Source organism: Ranitomeya variabilis, chromosome 6 (genome assembly GCF_051348905.1).
Source record: "Ranitomeya variabilis isolate aRanVar5 chromosome 6, aRanVar5.hap1, whole genome shotgun sequence".
NCBI classification, from domain to species: domain Eukaryota; kingdom Metazoa; phylum Chordata; class Amphibia; order Anura; family Dendrobatidae; genus Ranitomeya; species Ranitomeya variabilis.
In genome coordinates, this window is record NC_135237.1 from 500,126,841 (window position 1) to 500,148,307 (window position 21,467).

At 44.6% G+C, this 21,467-nt stretch overlaps 1 protein-coding gene across 4 annotated transcripts in view; it reads right to left on the minus strand.

Moving 5' to 3' along the window:
- Positions 1-21,467, minus strand: part of LOC143782870 (cytochrome P450 2D15-like) — a 205,758-nt gene that overhangs the window by 33,435 nt on the left and 150,856 nt on the right. For 2 of the 4 annotated variants that reach the window (XM_077270795.1, XM_077270793.1), the window contains exons 2-5: positions 15,529-15,691; positions 8,186-8,338; positions 7,908-8,068; positions 4,102-4,275 (exon numbers count right to left, since the gene is read on the minus strand). In XM_077270795.1, the coding sequence (XP_077126910.1) occupies positions 4,102-4,275; positions 7,908-8,068; positions 8,186-8,338; positions 15,529-15,661 (621 nt within the window). In that variant the 5' untranslated portion in view covers positions 15,662-15,691. Of the gene's footprint in view, positions 1-4,101; positions 4,276-7,907; positions 8,069-8,185; positions 8,339-8,728; positions 8,820-15,528; positions 15,692-21,467 lie in introns of those variants that run through there. The other 2 variants (XM_077270796.1, XM_077270794.1) reach the window with 2 other exon arrangements.

The window sequence follows — 21,467 nt, forward strand, 5'->3', positions numbered from 1 at the left end:
CCTCTTCCTCCCCACAATTGAGGACACGTACAGGCACTCTCCCCTGTCGGACGTCTACCACCCCCCGGGCTGTCAGAACAGTAGGCCTATTGTCTGAATATACAGGTTCTACCAATGCTGCGGGCCTGACCGTCCTACTCCTGGGGGTTGGCCCTTTGCCCCAGGGGTTGCTCGTTTAAAGGACAGTACCTTGCAAGATGGCCCACCTGGTGACAGCGGCGGCAGATGGGTCGTCCATCCTGGTGGAAGCGATCGTCGGGCCGGCTCCTGGTCGGCGGAGTCCTCCTCTGTCGCATCCAAGGGACATCCTCCGGGCTGGAAGCCAACTGGATCTTCTCTTTGGGGGCCTCCTGTAGGGACTGCACCGTCCGGGCCAGGGCAGCAACGCTCTTGGTTAGCTCTTGCATCTGGAGACGAAGTCCTGCAGGGGAGTCGTCCTCGAAGCTCTGGGCGTCGGCCTCCGCGGCAACTGGGGTATCCGATGCCACCTCCTGGTGGTATGTGAGAGCGGGGCGCCTGGGTGGTACTGCGCGGCTGGGCTGTCGCTCCTGCAATGCCTGGATAGCTTTATCTTTAAACTGCGCAAAAGTCAAGTCTGGATTTTGCATGGCCAGAAAGTGCAATTGGCCCCGCTGGTGACTGCACAGGAGCCCCTCAATGAACCGCTCCTTCAGGATTTTATCTTCATCCTGCATGCTGCCGGGGTCACTCTGCTTAATGGCCCGCATCGCTTCCTGGAGATTAAGGGCATAGTCCCGCAAGCTATCCTGTGACTTTTGTTTGCATCCATAAAAAGTCAGTTTAATCTCTGTAGCAGTGCGAGTATCAAAGGTGGCTTTAAGCTTGGCAAAAATCTGTTGTGCAGTTCCTTTATCCTCAGCGGGCCAGGATTTCAATTCTCTCAGGGCCGCCCCAAAGAGTTGGCCGGTTATCATATGGACCTTCTGGGGCTCGGTTAGGGGATAGAACTCGAGCAGGCTGCAGAGCCCTTCTTTAAAGTCAGTGAACGTATGCGCCTCCCCAGAGTATCGTGGGAGCCAGGCCGCTCCGGGCAGGTAGGGCATGGAGAAGGGCATTATGGCTTTTGCATTAGCGGCAGTGTCCGACTGGCTGATGGGGGCAGCGGGTTCTGTGGCAGTCAGTGGTGGTATTAGGGCCGCGGCTTTGCCCGCTGCGGGGACTGGAGCTGCCCCTGCGTCCGCGGCTGCGACCGCCACCTCCTCTCCTCCCGACTCGGACATGGCCGTCCCTTCCTCCCACTAACCTGCTGGAGGTTGGAGTTCCTCTTCCGGGATTGGCGCCTCACCGCGCTTTCCGTTCCGCGCTTCTTTTGGCTGATCCCGCCCACGTAGCTAAGGCTCCTCCCTCCGCGCGCGGCAATGGCGAATTTTGGCGGCAAATGGCACAGCACAGTCTTTTCAATAAAGTACAGTCCAAGCACAATAACTCACAGTTCCAAGGCACACATGACCTGATTCTTCAGGCTTAAGTAAATCCTGTTCGTGACGCCAAGTTGGAGCGCCCCCACACCGCCGCAGGGCCGAGGGGTACCCGGAGCCGGGCCTCTAGGTCTCAGTCCTGGGGTTGTCACGGTGGCTAGACCCGGTCCGTGGCCCTGTCTGTCAATGGGGGACGTCCGGTGCAATAAGTGGTGTGGTAACGGTGCAGGTCGCGGTAAATAACGAGGACACCAGTTTGCAGTCTCTTTACCTCTTTACTGAAGATGTTGGAGACCTCAGTCCAGAGCGCTGTTAACTGGGTTTTCAGAGACCGGCCGGTCCAACGACACATCAGGAGTTCTCCTCACAGGTGGGAATCAGTATCTACCTTCTAGCGCTGTGTGTTGTAGTTCTTCCCTGCTGAGCTCCCGGGATAGTCCTCACAACTGTTTCTTTCTGTCTCTACTGTTCGTTCTCCGTCCTCCAGGTGATATGGTAGGACGCACCCGTATGACGGGGTAGGCCTGGAGTTCTTCCGGGACTCTAGAGTCGCCCCTCTCCCACAGCTGCCTCCGTTGTCTGCTTAGGTGTTAAGTGAGACAGCCAACCTGTAATTAGCTGTCCTGCCGTGGTTTGCAATGTACTTAAAGTCTCTTACTTGCTCGGCGTTCCGGCCACCGATTGTTTGCGCCTCAGCAAGGTGCTGCCTCTTTCAACAAAACCCCTGCTGGTATTCTCCTTTTCTGTATTCCCGTTGTTTGCTGGTTAGTTCTGCTCTGAGGAGTCTGCCAGGATCCCCATCCCTGACAGGTCCTCTCACTAGCTCTTCCCAGCTACTTCTCTCCGTCTTCCTGTCCAACCCCCAGTTTTACCAGAGTTGTGAGGAGTGGCCTACTAGATAGGACCACCCCCCCTGGTGGCCGGAGTGTGAAGTGTGGTGAGAATGTACCTGGTCAGAGAAACTCCTTAGTGCAATCAGACGTACCATAGCTCCCCATAGTGGCGGAGCCACAGTACTGCAACAACCAGGACTCTGGGGTGCTGCAATGAGACTCTGTAATATTGCACCATCTTGGAGATTTTGTTGGGACTGTTCTATGTGTTATTTGCCTACTTTCTGGTTCAATAAAGTATTGCCCCACTGTTTTACCCTCACCCTGTGTTGTCTGAGTAGTATTATACCCACGGTAAAAGGAGAGCGGGCGTTCAGTGGGATGATCCCTGGTCCATGTGATCTCTAGTCAGCGGACTAGAGCACCCACTGGATATTTCTCTGAAGCTTCATTTCTGTTTTTTTGCACTTTGTGGATTGTTTTTTTATTAATTGTATATATGTATAAGAATGTGTCAGTCACTTTTTAGCCACTTCATGGATTTTGAAGTCTGAAGTGGTTGAAAGAAATGACAAATGAACAAACAGACGTACAGCAATCCTTCTGACATTGCAATGCACATGTTCAATGTTTTAGGTGGTGTTTTTTTTAGTGTTTTCTCAGGCAGTTTCCAGGAAGAATCCACTTGAATAAAAAAAAAAATACATCTGCACATATCCTTAAAGGATGGTAGGGTTTTCATGGTGGATTTAAAGGGACTGTCAGCACAGAATGACTGTTCAAATCAAGTACAGGCGCTTGGTGCTTCATGGTGAGGCCAAACATGTATATTCCCACCTACTTGTTTTCCCTCTATATCCACCCTTCTCTGGATCACTAGGGGAGGGTGGATAGAAGAAAAACAAGCAGGCGGGAATGTATATTTAAATTGGCCACGCTATGAAGCCCCGAGCTGCGAGACTTAGTTTCAACAGTCATTATATTCTTTTCCATTTTCAGAAAACTCCAATCCCCTGACTGCAGTTTTTTTTCTTTTAATGCAAAAAAATCCAAACTGTGCTTTTTTCCCCTCCTGGGGTGCAGTCCTGAGACTCCTCTGCTGTTCTCCTTGTCAGTTTTTACCAGCAGTGTCAGTTTGACTTCACCTCAGTGAGCTCAGAAGCAAATTATTCATACTGTGTCAGTGCCTCTCAGCTCAATAATTGGCTACAGAGCTGTTGAAGTGATGTCAACTGCTGCAGACAATAACAGACACCGGTAACAGCAACATAGACCTGGGGAGAGTGAGTAAAGGACAGATTGTTTGGTTCTTAAAACAAACTGCACTTTAGGACAAGGGTTTCCTAAAAACTGAAAATCTCTTTAAAGTAAGATTATTAGAGGTAAGGAGGGCTGGTAATGCATAATAGTCTGGTATACCTACAGATTAGATTAAATGGAACCTATAAAATGAATGATTATACAATTTCATATATGAGTAAGGTTCCCCGTCACAAGTCCGTATAATGCGTTTTTTTCCAGTAGCAGTGTCCTAAGTGTTTCAGATCAGTGTACCATCAGTTTTTTTTCCGGTATGGCTCAAGAAAGATCTATTCCAAAGCTTCTCCTATACTTTGCAACGTTAAACACTTACGATACGTGTATGACACATGGATGCCATTCATGTGCTTTACACGGACCCATAGGATTGTATTAGCCCTTGTTGTTGATAAAAAACAGACATGTCTTTGTGTGGTTTGCCTGAACACATGTGCACATGGCATCCATTAAAAAAAAAAAAACGAATTACACATGTACCTGAAACACGGATTAATACAGTATTTTCTTACCTTTTCTATTTCCTCAAAAAAGGCATCAATGAAGTCCCTCCTGCTTGCAGGATCCCAGGTGTCCCGGTGTTTCTGGATGATTGCTCGTAAAAAGTCTAGGTAAGTGCGTTGGATAGTGAAAAGTTTCTGATGCGGCCCAGGCACCTTCATCAGCCAGGGGAATATTTTGTACAGCTAAAGGCAAAACATTTTATGAGGATCTTACCCTTCATGAGATCCACTTGCAAAATATTCAATAGAGTGGATCATTAATAGAAAAGGAGCACATTTTATGCAACAATATATCAATACAGCAAAACTTTCATGTTAATAGTTTGGTACTCTTGATTTACATGACATGCAGTGGTTCATTGCCCTAATCAATTATATTCCCAACAATGTTGGACATTTGTACTTGAAATCCACCAGGAAATTATTGCAAAGACCGACCCAACAGTGATCTAATCACATGCCTAATTGTCACTGTATTGTAAACCGTTATCGGTACACATACAAGTTACATCTATCAGGATGCATATACCTGTGAAATAAGCGATAAATCCTGTACTGTGGGAGGGTGATAATACACTGCTCAAAAATAAAAAAACAAAACAAAACACTGAAATACCACATCCTAGATATCACTGAATGAAATATTCCAGTTCCAAATCTTTATTCATTACATGGTGGAATTGAGAACAGTAAAACATAAAAATGATCAATGTAAATCAAAATTAATGTCCTATGGAGGTCTGGATTTGGCATGATACTCAAAATTAAAGTGGAAAGTCAAATTACAGACTGATCCAACTTCTGTGGAAATGCCTCAAGACAAAAAAAATTGTCAGGAGGGAGTCACATCCCCCTTGAAGATGTGTCGCAGGTCTTTAGAGATGGTGTTATTTGTATCCCATATTAAATGGATTTAGTTTCCTCTGGTGCTGAAGAGGTTAACAACCCTTGCTATGCTGGTAAGAAAAATGCAGCTTCATTTCAGCTGCTCCTGATCTGGTCATTACCTTTTTCTATAAAAAATGGCCAGACCTTCTTGTCCCTGCCGGTGAAAGATTCATCTTCCTGTGCAGAGCTAAAGCTAAATGGTTGGAGTAGAGTTGTTCAAGCAGTGTTCTAAAGTTTGCTGTAGTATGTGTGTGTTTATCTTCTGGTCCCTGTTCCCATTTAGTTTATTTCTCCCTATCCTCAGCCTCCTCCCTATTGTTGGTTAGTGCTTTTACATGACAGAGGTTTTCTAGTTTCCCTGTTTTGTCTTTGTGTTTTGTTTACCTAACATTTCTGTCCCATGCCTCATGAGGTGTGGAAGGGGCAAATCAGGGTTTAACAGGAGCATAGTAAGGTGGAGACTCGGGCCTCTCTACCTACAAGAGTACCCCCGGGACAGGGATAGATAGGGTCCCAGTTCCAGTTTGAGGTCCCCCTTCCTTATCAAAGATTGTCACAGCATGACAGAAATGATGCTCAGTAGAGTATTTGGCCTCCACATGCCAGTATGACCTCCCTACAACACCTGGGCATGCTGCTCATGAGGTGGCAAATGTTCTACTGAGGGATCTCCTCCCAGACCTGGATTAAAGCATCAGTCAACTCCTGGACAGTCTGCGCTAAAACATGGCATTAGTTGATGGAACAAGACATGGGGAATGGGCTGGCCAGTCCACATCATGCAGGAACTGCTGACACATTTTAGCTACAGGAGGCCTAGCATTGTCATGCATCAGAAGGAATCCAGGGCCCACTGCACCTGCATATGGTCTCACAATGAGTCTGAGGATCTCATCCCGGTACCTAATGGCAGTCAGGGTATGTTTGGTTAACACATGGAAGGTTGTGCGGCCCTTCAAAGAAATGCTTCCCCGCACCATTACTCACTCACTGCCAAACTGGTCATGCTGGAGGATGTTGCAGGCAGCAGAATGTTCTCCACAGTGTTTTCAGACTGTCACATGTGCTCAATTTGAATTTGCTCTCATCCGTGAAGAGCACAGGACACCATTGTCAAATCTGCTAATCTTGGTGTTCCCTGGCAATTGTTGGTTGGCGTGCACAATATTGGGCTGTGGATGTTGGGCCCTCATACTACCCTCATGGAGTCTGTCTCTGACAGTTTTAGCAAACCCATGGATGCTAGTGGCCTGATGAAGGTCATTTTAAAGGGTTCTGGCAAGGCTCCTTCTGTATCTCCTTGCACAAAGGAGGAGGTAGCGGACCTGCTGCTGGGTTGTTGCTCTACTACAGCCCCCTCCACATCTCCTGGTGTACTGGCCTGTCTCCTAGAATTTGCTACATGCTCTGGACTCTGTGCTGACAGACACAGCTACCCTACTTGCCACAACTTACATTGATGTGCCATCCTGGATGAGTTGCACTACCTGAGCAACATCTGTGGGTTGTAGACACCGCCTTATGCTACTGTACTGTACCTATTGGGTGACCGCAATAATAAACTGCAAAAGTGACCAAAACAACAGCCAAAAAGGATGAGAACAGAGAAATGGTTTATGGTCGCCACTGCTGAACCACTCTGTTATAGGGGTTGTCTTGGTAGTTGCCTATCATTTCTACCTGTTGTCTGTTCCACCTGCACAGCAGCAGAAAACATATGTGATGCTTCATAACTAGACAGGTTGATTTCACAGAAGTGTGATTGATTTGGAGTTACATCGTGTTGTTTAAGTGTTCCCTTTATTTAATTTCTTTGAGCAGTGCATATTCTGCCATAGACTGGTTTCACTGAGTAATCCTTGAGATTTCCCATAGATATTTATGGCTATCAACTCAAAAAGCCTCTCTCAGGCAGACTTGTCGCAAGCCAGTCTCATACAGGTATCTACAACAGGAAAGATGTGACCTCAGAGTAGCTGCTGGCCAGACATATGAGCTTGAGACAACAGTAGTCAGACTAGCCATGTCAAAAACTGGAGGGACAAGAAGAGAGACAAAAATAAGTAAATCAAGAGACATAATAATAATAAATTATAATTTTATTTATATAGCGCCAACATATTCCGCAGCACTTTACAAATTATGATAGTGAAGTCAGAGGAGTAGCTGGGGTCAGATACCAGGAGGTCAGCCAAGCAGGATCAGAATGCAACATCAAGGATAGCGCACCAGGAGTATAGGGATAAACCTATTACAACAATTGCCTGACCAGACTAAAAATAAGCATCACGCAATAATAAAATATGATGCTGACCTGCAGTTATTGGGTTCATCTGCAGATAAATAGCATTAAAAACCCAATGTAGCCAGCTGATAAAGTGCAGCATCACAGAGAAAATTAATTTTTAATCACTGCTCAGTATACTGGGAGCTTGGCTGTAATCATGCCCCGGCACTTGAGCGACAGCTCGAACTGCACACATACACTGAGGGCAGGTTGCCTCTTAAAGTGTCATGTCGATCTCCCAGTATATTGAGCAGTGACTTAATCACTGTCATGCACTACCCCGGTGACTCAGAGAGAGTAGTTACAGGATGATTATACTGTGATTAAAACTTCAATTTCTCTGTGTAGCTGGCTACAAAGGAATTTATAACATTTTTTTACCTGCAGATTGGTGGCATGTTTTGGTGATGTCAGGTTCCCTTTAATGAAATATTGCTACAACAAGCTGGTATGGAGCCTACACCAGAGATACCGGCATCGCTGCCTCCTCCATCACCAGAGCTGCCAAAGTCATTATAAAAATAGGTAGCCCAAACTGTATCCATGGGAGAAGTTAATAAATTGGCTGATACATACAGTATAGTATATAGATACTGTATATAGATAATGTACTCGACAGATATAATTAATAAATATTTACCTGAGTGATGGGTTTTGTTTCCAGCTCAAACGTTTCTTTGAGCAGATTAATCATTCTCTGAAATGACGAATCGCTGTATTCAAATCGATCTCCAAACATAATTGAGCAGATGACATTGCTGACGGCATTAGTAATCACCATAAAGGGGTCAAAGGGACGTCCTGAAAACAGACAACCAAAAAAGGAACAGTTCTACATTGTATTTTGTACATCATTTCTCTTTTTTAGTACATTAATTGATAAGAATAGCTAGAATAAAAGTTTGTAACTTTAGGTACCTTCATTGGCCTGAAATGCAGAGCAGAGGTAGCCAGCTTCTTCTCGTATACGCTCCTCCATAGATTTCTTTCCCATGCCAAAGTTTCTCAAAGTGTATAGGGCAAATCGTCTTTGCTCCTTCCAATGTTGACCATAGCCAGTGAATGCAATCCCTGGGGAAGAACATCTGTATATCAGAAGGTGCTGCTGAGCTCACGGCACATGCCCCTTATTGCAGTACATGATAGGAATGTGCTGAATTTAAAGTAATAAAATAATAATCAAAATCATATGTAGATACCACCACAGAGGCGTAGCTAGGGTTTCAGCTTAGGGGGGACGAAAAATCTGAGTGTGCCCCTAACCAGGTAATCCTGACTACACACCCTAATTGTAAGTGTAGGGGAAAATCACCAGATGACCGCTCTGCGATTGAAAATAAATTTATATACAAAAACAAACACTGATATTACTAATATTACTATATGGTGACCATATACTGGTAGATACCTGTCCTGCAGACCACATAAGAGATCACAGTACAGTTATAGATGGTGACTTACAGCTGACGTTGCTTTTTATGGAGTCGTTCACTTTTCCGGTCTTTTCCATCTGGCCCAGACCAACATGACAACTTCTCCAGCCAGGACTTGTCTGCAGAGATTACAACAACGACACACCTGACTTCTCACACCTTTGACACCTGACTCTGCTGATGTGCAGACACTGCTACTAAGCCCAAAATGATTTACTGGGTTAGATGCAGTAAAAAATTATTAGATACACAGGCGGTGCAGCTAGCTTCACAGGCGGGCTACTCAGATGACTACCAGACAATGCTACTAGCCCAAAAGGATTGGCTGGGCTAGATTACACCAAATGCTATGAAAAACACTTGCACAGCAGCGGCACATACCTGCCTTGCAAAAAGTGCTATGAACTGCTGTAACCTACCCTGAAAAGGGCTGATATTACAACCAGCCCCGACTCCCTAAACCTCTCTCTGTAAATTCACTCCCAAAAAAGACTCTTAGTCTGTATAGCGCCCACAGCAGCAGCGGTGCCGCCTAACACTAAGCTGCAGCAGTGAGGAAATGGTGGCGATGGGGAAAATGGCTGGTTCTGATAGGGCAAGGAGGACATGTGACATACACAGCCAATGACACATGCCCTTGCTTGTGTGCATCACATGCACATTGCTGTGTGTGCACTGCTGATAGGCTGAGAGACTGCACCGCCCCTCTGTAAATGCGGGAAAGAAAAAAAAATGGAGATCGGCATTATTTCAGCACAGATCTATCCCCCGCCCCCTCCCCCGCCCACTATACACTGAAACAATCTATTAACATTGATAAACAGTTTTAATGTGCAAATCAAGTTAGGCTTTTGGTGAACGAAAAGTTATCGAACAGAAACTCGAACAGACGAATTTTAAGCAAATTGTTCGGGTTCGACGAACGACTCGAACACCGCCCAAAACAGCTCGAATTTGAAATTGGCGAACAGTTCGACTCGAACACCGCTCTTCCCTATTCACCATGTAAAATATGTTGTCCTTTAAATTTAGATTTACCACTTGCTCAAGGCATGTGAATTATTCCATGTTTCTCATTTTCCACAATATTGTACACACAATAACCACTCAGTTTGTCATCGTATCTTTAACTGGATACACTATTTATAATTCAAAAAACATAGAATGGCAGTAAGTATTCTATTACAGTATAATATGCATTCCACAATTATGTACATTGTACATGTATCAGTACTTAGTAGCAGTGTAGCAGTCAGTTCAGTTTTTCCCATAAATATAATTAATCTGATCTGTAAACGGCATAACATACCATACATAACGCGGGATATGCATTACGATAAATACTAAACAAACATTTAAAACTGCAATATGATGTGCCATTGAGCAACCAGTAAATGATAACTAATCTTAAAAAAGAAAACTATAAAATATCTATGACCAAAAAGGAACAAAATTAGGAGGTAAGACCTTCAAAAACATGCTACTTAATTTTTACCATGCATTTCCTTGGCACCCTAGTGCACACATTGAGTCAAATTTTGACACCATTTCTGCGTCTCTTGACAGAAAAAAATGCAGCAGCGTTTTTGATTGATTGGAGTGGAATGAAGTCAATGGTGAACAACGCACAGAGAATTGACATGCAGCAGATTATTTTCTGCACCAAATCTGCAAGTCAAATAATACTCAATGTGTGCATGACACATCAGGTTTCTCATTCATTGTACTGGCATCAGGTTTTGGTTTAGGTTTTCTCACAAAAACGCACCAAATCTGCAACGTGTGTGGCGACGTCGCATTTAATCTGAGTTATCCAGACATATTATTTCAGTAGGTCCAGATGCATATGCTAGAGTTCCTGTGGAAATGACTGTTGACCCTTATGGTCATTGAATTAATGTTCAGTGGCTTCCATTTGTTGACTGGCTGCTGAATACCTTTTGTATCTGTCATAGTATTGCAGCCCTAGAATTGTTCTACTATCTTTGGGAAACAAAGGCACAATGTTTGAATGTTTGTTAATATGTTGACCCATTGGTGCTCTGCAATAGGAAGGACAATCTATGCATGCTGATTGAACACTCCAGCAGTGAGGGATGGCCTCATTCCACCTTCCCCTAAGCCGGTGGTGGAATGCCGAAATGAAAAGTTGTGACCTATAAAAAGGAGGATCTGCCTGTGTTCACAGAGACTCAACATTACAGAAATCATGGTTCCAACTGAAGAAATACAGAGCTGCCTCATTAAACATCACTGAACCCTCAAAGACGTTTAGAGAATCCAGGTTGGGACAATCAAGTCACCTGGCCCCGTACATCAGTGGACTGTCATCTTCCTAAGCTTGTCGTTACCACCTCACTGTGGGGGCCCACCAAAACCAGGGAGCCACAGGTGGGGGTACTCAGCCCTGGAAACAGCTCTAATGCCGGCGAGTCAGCAGAAGGGTGAGACTCTGTATTTTGCACCATCTTGGGTATTTGCTGGGACTGCTCTATATGCTATTGTTTGTTGGTGGTTCAATAAATTATTGCCACTCTGTTTTACCCTCACCCTCTGTTGTCTGGAGTAGTGTTCTGCCCACAGGGAGACAGAGCAGACATTCAGTGGCATGAGCCCTGGTCTATGCAGTCTTTCTAAAGACAGTCGGGTCAGTGGACGAGAGCACGCACTAACCCTGTATCTCTAACTGAACACATTTTTGGAGGGTTAAATACCAATGAAATGTATTCCAGAAAACTGGATAGTCTATAGGTGAGCTTTATTATACCAATAAAGTTTTTAGGCTTTTATAGCAACAAAACGTACCCAAGAAGATGGAGTAACCTATGAGGCTCAATATAATACCAATAAATTTTGAAGAAGTTTTTTGAGGGTTATATACCAACTTAACGTACCCAAGAACACGCAACTGTAGTTGAGAAATATAACCCAGCAAATTTTATTTATTTTTTGAATGTTATAAAAACAAAAAATGTACCCCAGAAGAGTGTATGGGTAAGCAAACTTTGAAATGCTTTTTTCTACAGTTATATGAACCACTAAAATGTGACAGAAAGCATGCAATACTGTATGGATGCGTACTCTAATCCTGAAATATTTTCCTACCCTTTTTGTAATTGTTACATATCACCGTAATGCAATAATAACAGTGTTTAAACTGTATGTAAGAGTCACTGAATCCATGAACCTTTTTAAAAAAATATTTTGAAAGTGCAGTTGATCTACTTTTACAGTCATAAAGGATTTGCAGAAAGTGAACACAGAAATTAGGAGGGTCATCCATACTGGCGAGCCTCATTAAAATATTGAATATTACAAACACTATGTGCTGCTGTTATCTGATGGTGTGGAAAAGTGTAGGCTAAACCACGCTTTGTTCATTTTTATGAGAGAGATAGGTGATTTTCTGGATTAGCTTTCTCATTTTGACTCTCAGGCTATGTGCCCACGTTGCACAATGTATGCAGAATTTTCCGCATCAAAACCAGACTCCCTTGCCAGGAAATCCGCTTGTTTTTTCTAGCATTTTTTTGCGGTTTTATTGCGTATTTGTCGCGGGGTTTTTTTTTCCGGTTTTATTGCGTTTTTTCCATCCGTCCAAATGCAATTCTATAGCGACAAAACCGCTGATTTTCCGCTGCGGAAAAAAACGCAGCATGGGCACAACAATTGCTGAATGCCATTAAAAATAATTATTATTCTTTATTAGTTATTTATATAGCACCATTGATTCCATGGTGCTGTACATGAGACTGGGTTACATACGAATTACAGATATCACTTACAGTAAGCAAACTAACAATTACAGACTGGGGCAGAGGGGCGAGGACCCTGCCCTTGCGGGCTTACATTCTACAGGATGGTGGGGAAGGAGACAGTAGGTTGGGGGTTGCAGGAGCTCCAGTGTTGGTGAGGCGGTAGCTTCGGTAGTGATGAGGAGGCAGCGGGGTCAGTTCAGACTGTAGGCTTTCCTGAAGAGGTGGGTTTTCAGGTTCCGTCTGAAGGATCCGAATATGGTTGATAGCCGGACATGTTGGGGCAAAGACTTCCAGAAGATGGGGGATATTCTGGAGAAGTCTTGGAGGTGGTTGAGTGAGGAGTGAATAAGTGTGGAGGAGAGAAGGAGGTCTTGGGAGGACCGGAGATTACGTGAGGGAAGATATCGGGAGATTAGTTCAGAGATATATGGAGGAGACAGGTTATGGATGGCTTTATAGGTTAGTATAAGTAATTTGAACGCTTTATGTAAGCATTTTTTTTAAGCATTTCTGCAGCGGAAAAAAGTTGCAAAAATGCTTAAAAAAAAGCTTAAAAAGTGCAACGTGGGCACCTAGCCTCATAGTGGTTTACCTATGATGTCAATTATAGGCCTCACTGATCTTTTTAAGTGGGAGAACTTGCACAATTGGTGGCTGACTAAATACTTTTTTTTTCCAAACTGTATGATGGCTTAGCTTCAGCAGCAGTATCAACCCTACAGGACTCCGATTTGTTACATTGGGCACACAGACCTTGACAAGCACTCTCTTTTTCCAATACAAAGTGTCACAGAGCTGTAAAATGGCGTCAGTGTGTCGAGCCAGGCGGTGCCTGTCATTTTATAATTCCTGATGATGCCAGACGGCCAGCCAATCACAGTAATGCCATAACCAAGATGGATAAGGCATTAGAGTGACTCAAAGGCAATCCCTGCATTCTTATTGGTGATTTGAGTTGTACATAGAGCACCGCCCATTAATTGCTGAGTAACGAGCACCGTGATACTCAAATGATAACAGAGTATCACAGAGCACATTCGCTCATCCCTAATAGAGGTTCCTTATCATACTCACATCTGTCCTTCAGGCCATCATCCACAGATCAGGAGGAAGGTGGAAGGAGGAACTCTCATTGCTAGAGTATTCAATCAATCTGCACAGTTTCTCCTTCAGTGTTTGCAGGTCAAAAAGCTGCATGGACTAATACACTGGGTAAATCAACATATTAGCAAACATTGATTGTTCAATCACCTTGCGTCCCTCTCCTTCAAGGATAGAAGCACAATAAGTTTCAATAAATATCATTTCAAAAGTCATTGTTCAGGCTCATATGAACAATGGCTTAGGTCTCTTGACGTATTGGAAAATAAATCTGGCATAATTAAGACTAAATGCTATGTTGTCACAGTCCTCGGCATAGTCAAGTACTCAGTGCACCGTTCTGCCCTCTGAATTACAATCCTCCGCTCATTTCCACATGGTGATTGACAGTGCTCGCTTTGCATTTTGCCTATAGGCTGGATCACATGAGTGTACAGGTGAAATCTGGTTAAAAAAAGGATTGTACTGGGGCCGATGTTATTCAAATGGGCAGTGCAGATCTGCAGGGGGGCATATCGAAATTGGTTGGGTGTGAGGAAAAAAAAATGGATTGCACACAGATGAAAAGTGAGAAGAAAACGTATCAAACAAGGCTGAGCGTCACTCCACTGAAAAGGGGGCACGAATAGAATGCCAAATGTCCAAATAGTCCAAAAAAATAAATTCGACACTCCAAAGTTAAATGCATGAAACAGCCTAACCAAGACCAGTCGGATGACAAAAAAAATTTGAGGAACTACCTGCAGGTATTTTCCTTGAATTGGACTATGGATTGTATCCTCTGTGTTATGATCTGGTGACCTTGGAGCCGCATGAGAGACTTTCTCAGGAGTAGGTGGTACCTGTACTGACCGCAAACCCTAAACTAACACCGCAACTAGAAGTAGCCGTGGGATGTACCTAACACGTCCTAGACATCTCGACACAGCCGGAGGACTAAATACCCCTATAGATGGAAATGGGAATTCTATCTTGCCTCAGAGCAGAACCCCAAAGGATAGGCAGCCCCCCACAAATATTGACTGTGAGTATAAGAGGAAAGACACACGCAGGCAGAAAAACAGGATTTAGAAAAAGAGGCACTTCTAGCTAAATAGCAAAGGATAGGACAGAATTCTAAGCGGTCAGTATTAAAATCCTAAAAATATCCACAGCAGATAATACAAATATTCCACATCTAACTAAAGACATAGAAAGTATATCTGCATCTCCTGAGAATCCAGCATGACTGAAAAATCCAAACAAAGTCTAAGCTGGACAAAAACACAATAAATTGCACTGAATTGCAAAGCACACTGCATGTGTGCACAGAGACAAAAAAACAGACACTTATCTTAGCTGAATTTGCAGCAGGGCATGAGGAGCCAGAGAGAGATGCAATCCCTCCAAGTACAATGGACAACTGGCACAGCTGCACACCTAAATACCTAATAGAGCTGCAATCAGCAGAAACACCTGCCAGGATTACAACCCCAAGACAACTGCACTACCACCAACAACCACTGGAGGGAGCCCAAGAGCAGAATTCACAACACCTCTGCACCAAAAATTCAGTGATATATAGGGCAAAGCTTTGTTTCTACAGAATAAATAGGCTGTTTTCAACTGGATTTTTGTCAACTTGAACAGCGTATCTCATCCAACTAGTGCTGCTCCACTGATTCTGAAAGATTTTTTTTCCTGTGCCCCTCTGTTCTAAAGTTACGACCCCTTGTAATAAAGAGTTCCTTATATTCAAATTGTCCCTTCAGCAAACAGGGCATACACCACAAAACATTTCTGTGGACATTTGCTTTTTCCCCTCTATAACACTGGCCAATCAAAACATGGCCAATTTATAAATGGGAAATAGCAAACGCCCATAGAGCACACAGCTGCAGCCAGGCTCAGTATGTTCTCCTGAGATGAGATTTGTCTCATGTGAATGTTAACCTATTACATGCTCTTGTTTGTAAGTATTGACACCTACCATTATTCAATCCGAGATGCTCAAACATTGGTATGGAGGGTCTGTCAGCAGTGTCCTCTGATTTAGTTACTAGCCCTTCTTTTATCGCAGCATATCCATTTAATACTACAGCGTTCTCAAAGAAAATCTGCATGCTGAAAACATTTCCATACTGCTTCCCCAACTATAAGAGAAATGAAGAAAAAAATACATTTAAAAACTGCACTTCTATAATGATAGCAAAATAATGTTTTTAATAAAATTTAAGAAAAAAAATGTAAGGATAGCGTGTGCTAAGAATGTAAGAATGAGCATTTATGTCAAATGGTGTATTGGTATGAATGGCTCCATTAAAGGGATTTTTTAGTTTTATTTAGGAGGTCACTGCCCCTTGCTTGCTGCATGCCGCGAATGGCACCATCTGCAAGTGAGAATCCTAAAAGTGTGCAGAAACCTGCAGTCATCTACCAATCTTAACAGTGTGAAATATACTCACTGTCAGGATTCAACTCTGCTTGCTGGATTCAGCAGTCATCACATGGCCACTACACTCATATGCGATTTTCAATCTTAGGTCTCATACTCACCTGCGAGAAACTTGGATGAGACTCACACTTCAATGCCCGGCACTGCACCCGGCACTCAGGAGCAGAGTGTGCGGCTGCATGTATTGCTACGCGGCCGCACGCTGCGCTCCGAGTGCCTGCAGCAGCGTCAGGTATTAACATGCGAGACTCATCCGAGTTTCTCACAGGTGAGTATGAGCCCTTAGGCCGGAGTCACACTACCATATAAGATCTGAGGCAAGAACATTGGATGCGATATGATAATGACACTTGGCTCCAGCTCTGCTGTGAGTCAAGTGTCAGTTCTCTGTGCTCCGATCCGCTCATATGCGAGAATCAGAGCACAGGTGGGGAGGAGTTTTCAACCTAGATGGTGCCAAAATGCGGCCGTCTAGGCTGAAAACCACTGGTGAATGAGCTGCTGTGACATCATCGAGGCTACCGCTGGTCACTGAGGCTGTGTTCCTAGCCAGGCTGAACTGCGGTGACCTCAGCACTGTGGGGAAAAAAGTCAGTGTTGAGGTCACCGAAGTTCAACAGTTCACAGCAAATCACCATGAGAATTAGTGTATTAGATCAGCGATCAGACAGTGGTTGAGGTCTCATCCTGAGACAATGTACAAAAGTAAAGAAAAAGTTATTAAAAATAGTAAAAATATTTTTTTAAATACATCACAAAATAAAAAATATGAATCCAATAAATACATTTATGTAATAGTAAAAATAAAATAGTACACATATTTGGTATTGTCGCATCCGGAATAACCCGCCCTATAAAACTGTCCCCACTAGTTAACCAATACAGTGAACACTATTAAAAATATAAATAAAAAATGAAGACACAAAAACAGAAAACTATGCTTTATCATCATACCTCCAAACCAAAAGTGGAATAAAACATGATCAAAAAGACGAATGTACATAAAAATGGTATCTCTAAACACAGTCATCTTGTCCCGTAAAAAAAACAAAACAAACATCATACAGCTCAGTCAGCGAAAAAATAAAACAGTTCTAGCTCTCAGAATAAAGCAATGCAAAAATAATAATTTTTTTCTATTAAATAGTTTATTGCGTAAAAGAGCCAAAATGTAAAAAAAAAAAAAAGACTATATACTGTAAATGTGGCAGCACTGTAATCATACTAATCTGAAGAATAAAGTTGCTTTATCAATTTTACCACAAGTGGAACAGCATAAACCTCCCAAAAAGCAATTCTTCAGTTACTGTTTTTTGTTCATGCTGTCTCCCAAAAATCGGAATAGAAAGCAAACAAAAAATGTAATTTGCCCGAAAAGGTTACCAATAACAACGTTAACTCGTCCCGCAAAAAACAAGCCCTCAAATGACTGTCAGCTAAAATATGGAAAAATTATGGGGATGCAAAAACATAAATCTGGTATCGCTGTAATCACACCGACCAGATGAATAAAGTTCTCTAATTGCTTATACCACACGAGGAACAGCGTAAATAAAGAAATTTCTTCACCTGCTGTTGATTTTTTCATTCTGCATCCCAAAGATCACAGTAAGGCTTAGCGTACATTTATCCTGCGCATTGCGCTGAGCACTTACACAGGGGTTTCCGTGTAAATATCTGAAATACGTGACTCAGATGGAACCTCTGGCGGAAGACTCACCATAATTAGGCAGATGGAGGCACTGTGGACATAGTCAGGCCTGTGGTCCGGCAGTGTCTGTCTTTTTAGGATTGCAGAAAAGTGCCATAGGCCACACAGTTTTGTGCACTTCTGAAAAGGACACCGCTGAACAGAAGCCAGACGGAATCCAGAGTATCTCTGCTGCCTCATTATAGTGAATGGCTCCCTCAGGAGTTTTATCTGAATCACGTCAAACGGAGATTTAGATGGAAACCCCAAAGTAAGTGCTCAGCGTAGAGCATCGGATAAATGTGATCCCAAACGCTATATAAAATGTTCCCAATAAAAGCTTCAACTCAATCCACAAAAAAGGCAAGTCCCCACTCAGATCTGTCATCTGTTAATGGAAATATAGGAGGCTTCCAAGTTACTGGTCGCACAAAGGCTCTGGAAAAGCGAAATGGCTCCTCACCCTCCAAAAGAAATTTAGCAATGTCTGTGCAGCGCCCCAGAGTCCTGGTCGTTGCAGTAACGTCGCTCTGCTGCTAAGGGGAGTGATGGTACGTCTGATGGCACTAAAAGAGTTCACCTGACCAGGTATCACAGTCACACACTACACTTCACACTCCGGCCACCAGGGGGAGCCAAAGGTCCTATCTACTAGGCCACTCCTCACACATGGGTAAAACTGGGGGTTGCATAGGAAGTTGGGGAGAAAGCAGCCCGGGAGAGGACCTGTCAGGGGTGGGATCCTGACAGCAGCCTAGCACAGACAGATCGTCACGGAGCCGTGCCTGTACCTTATAGCGGCAGTCTCCTAAGAAAGGACACGAAGCGAAGTATATTGTGGAGAAGTGAGAAACGAGATCACAGCACAAAGGCTATAGAACCAGAAGGAGTCGTGCCCCAAGATCGGCAACATCCTTCTGAGGCGCGTAGCCGGTGGCTGGAGCACTGAGGAAGTAATAGGCTCTACGCATTACTTTGAGCTACGGCAGGGCAGTTAACTTTAGGTTGGCTGTCTCACCTTTTACACCTAATGAAGACAACGGAGGCAATTGTGGGAGAGGGGCGTCTCTAGGGTCCCTATAAAATAACTCCAGGTCTACCCCGTCATACGGGTGCATCCTATCCATATCATCTGGGGGATGGAGAGAAAGAACAGAAACAAACACGACAGTTGTGAGGACTATCCCATGGTGCTCAGCAGGGAGGCACTACAACACACAGGCGCTGGTAGGAAGGCTACTCATTTCCACCTGCAAAGGGACCTCTGGATGTGCCTTCAGACCGGCCCGTCTCAGCCAGCCCTGTTAGCAGTGCTCTGGATTGCGGATGCCGAAGCCTTCAGTAAAAAGATAAAGAGACTGCAACCCTGTGTCCTCGTTATTTACTGTGACCTACACCATCACAAACACCCTTTTATTGGGCGCCCCTTAGCAGGGCCACGGACTGGGTCAGGCCACCGTGACATCCCCAGAACCGAGAGACCCGGTACCGAGTACCCCGCTGCCCTGCGTTTGGGGGCCGCTCCAACTGCGCTCCCAAATCCAAATGCCAAATTGAGTCGAGGTAAAAAAGTCAAATCATTGCACACTACATGTATGAACCTTCACATGCACAAACAACATGTGTTACTGTGAGAATCCCACTGCGTTAAAATTAGGACCCCCAACAATAATCAGCCCCCCCACTATCGCATCCGCTGCTTTTATATCCACCTCTGTTACGATGCCAAATATTGTAACGCAGGTCTCCGACCGCAGAACCTCAGGTTCTTTACCCACTCCAGTCATGCTGAGAGCCCGACATCAGCTGTAAAGGAAGCAGACATGCCTGCTGTTTATGACCGATCTCAGAGAATGAGCATACCATATATTTCTTAATCCACCTTAACATCTCCACCTGCACATCCCTCACGGTCCAAACGTTTGTCCGGTTCACTGTACTCCGCTCTTAGCCCGGCAGCCAGCCGGCCGCAGTTGTGTTCACATAAAAGATTATTTCCTTCTACGCATGACAAAGCTAAGAGGTTGAACTCCACCATCACCAATCTGTTGGGCATGGAAATACTGGTAGATACAGATGGTATCTGAAAACTGATGGCCATTGCAGTCCCCCAGTACTAGTTGCCCAGTCACTACTCACTATTACTTTTCTAAGAAAGCTGTGCCTGCGCGACACCAGCATGTCGCAGACAACATCACCTATTCCTTGACTAAATGTCTGCCAGGGTGCATTTTACCTCAGACAATTGGACAAGCATAGCCAAGAGTGTTACATCTCACTGACTTGGTGACTCAGGTGGCTGTGAGGGCAGGCACTGCTCCACAAGTCTTGGAATCCTCAAAGCTTGGAGGACAAATATCTACATTTAACACTTCCTCCACTGCTTCTGCCTCCTCCACCTCCTCCAGGGCCTTCGCCCTCAATCTCTGCCTGTAATGCTGGGTGAAGGATAAGTAAGTGCACAACAATGGGGTGAGTGAGGGGGGAGCCCAAACACTAGGGAAGTGGGGACTGTAGACTCCTAGGCAGATCTAAAATCACCCTGTGTGCCATAACCATGCCTATATAGGTTCTGCACCTATCGCCAAGCAGGAACTTAATCCCTGCCTGACCCTAGCGATAGGCCCTGGTTAGGGAGGGGAAGGGATGTGCACTAGTCAGTGCCCACTACAACTAAAGGCAGAAAGGGTAGACGAACGAGGGGAACACTTAGCTTGAGAAGTCATCTGAGATGTCACACCAGCAATCCTCCAAGAGTCCTCTGAGAAGGAACTAACCAACTGTTAGCTCTTACTTGTCTCTGTCTAGTTGGAAGTACTAACACCAGCACCATTATGCAGCAATTGAATGTATTTAAGCCTACAGCACAGGTGTGTAATTAGCATTAAAAGGTGGAGGTAACTGTTGGTTTATAGAGGGAGAAGGATATTGCTCCATAACAGATGCAAAAATCAAGAAAGTCCTTGAGCTAATCGCAAAGACCTCCTACAGCAGGATCCAGGATGACTGACACACCCGTGACACTGCCTTATTGAGACACGTGTTCCAACAGTGCAGAGCGAATCCTCACCACCTGTTATGGACAGTGTGGGAAAGACTAAGTGCAACATGAAGGGATGAGGGGAAGGAAGCCCAGACACTAGGGAAAGGGGGAGTGGAGAAACCTAGGCAGATCTAATTACACCCTACCTGCCCTATTGTCCCTAAACTGGTTCCTCACCGATCACTGAGAAGAAAACCTAAGGCTTGGTTCACACTGCGTTGCTGGCGTCCGTTAGATGGACTACGTTACACAGCAGCATAACGCGGTTTAACGTAGTCTGTTTAACGCCGCCATTGACTCCAATGTCGGACGCATCACTAGCGCCCGCCCACAATGGGCATGCGCTAGGGATGTGCCGTCATTGAGTGATGGACCCTGAGATGCGGGCTGCAGCGTTTCCCGGGCCATCACTGCTAGCGCAGATAGAGCTAGCAGATGCTCTATCTGCGCTAGCGTGCTACTATACCGGCACTTACGTTTACAGCAGCCCGTTACCGTATGTGTTGAACGGGCTGCTGTAAACGTAATGTGAACCCAGGCTAAGCCCTGTATCTCCCTAGTGACAAGCCCTGGACAGGGATGGGGAGGGAAGCACTGGTCAATCCCCACTGTAAACTAAAGTCAAAAAGGGGGAGACAGACAAGGGGAATGGAACTTAGCTTGAGCAGAATCAGAAGTAACACCAATCATCCTCAAACAGCTACAGAGAGGAAGTTAGATGACTGCTCCAAGCCTTCACAA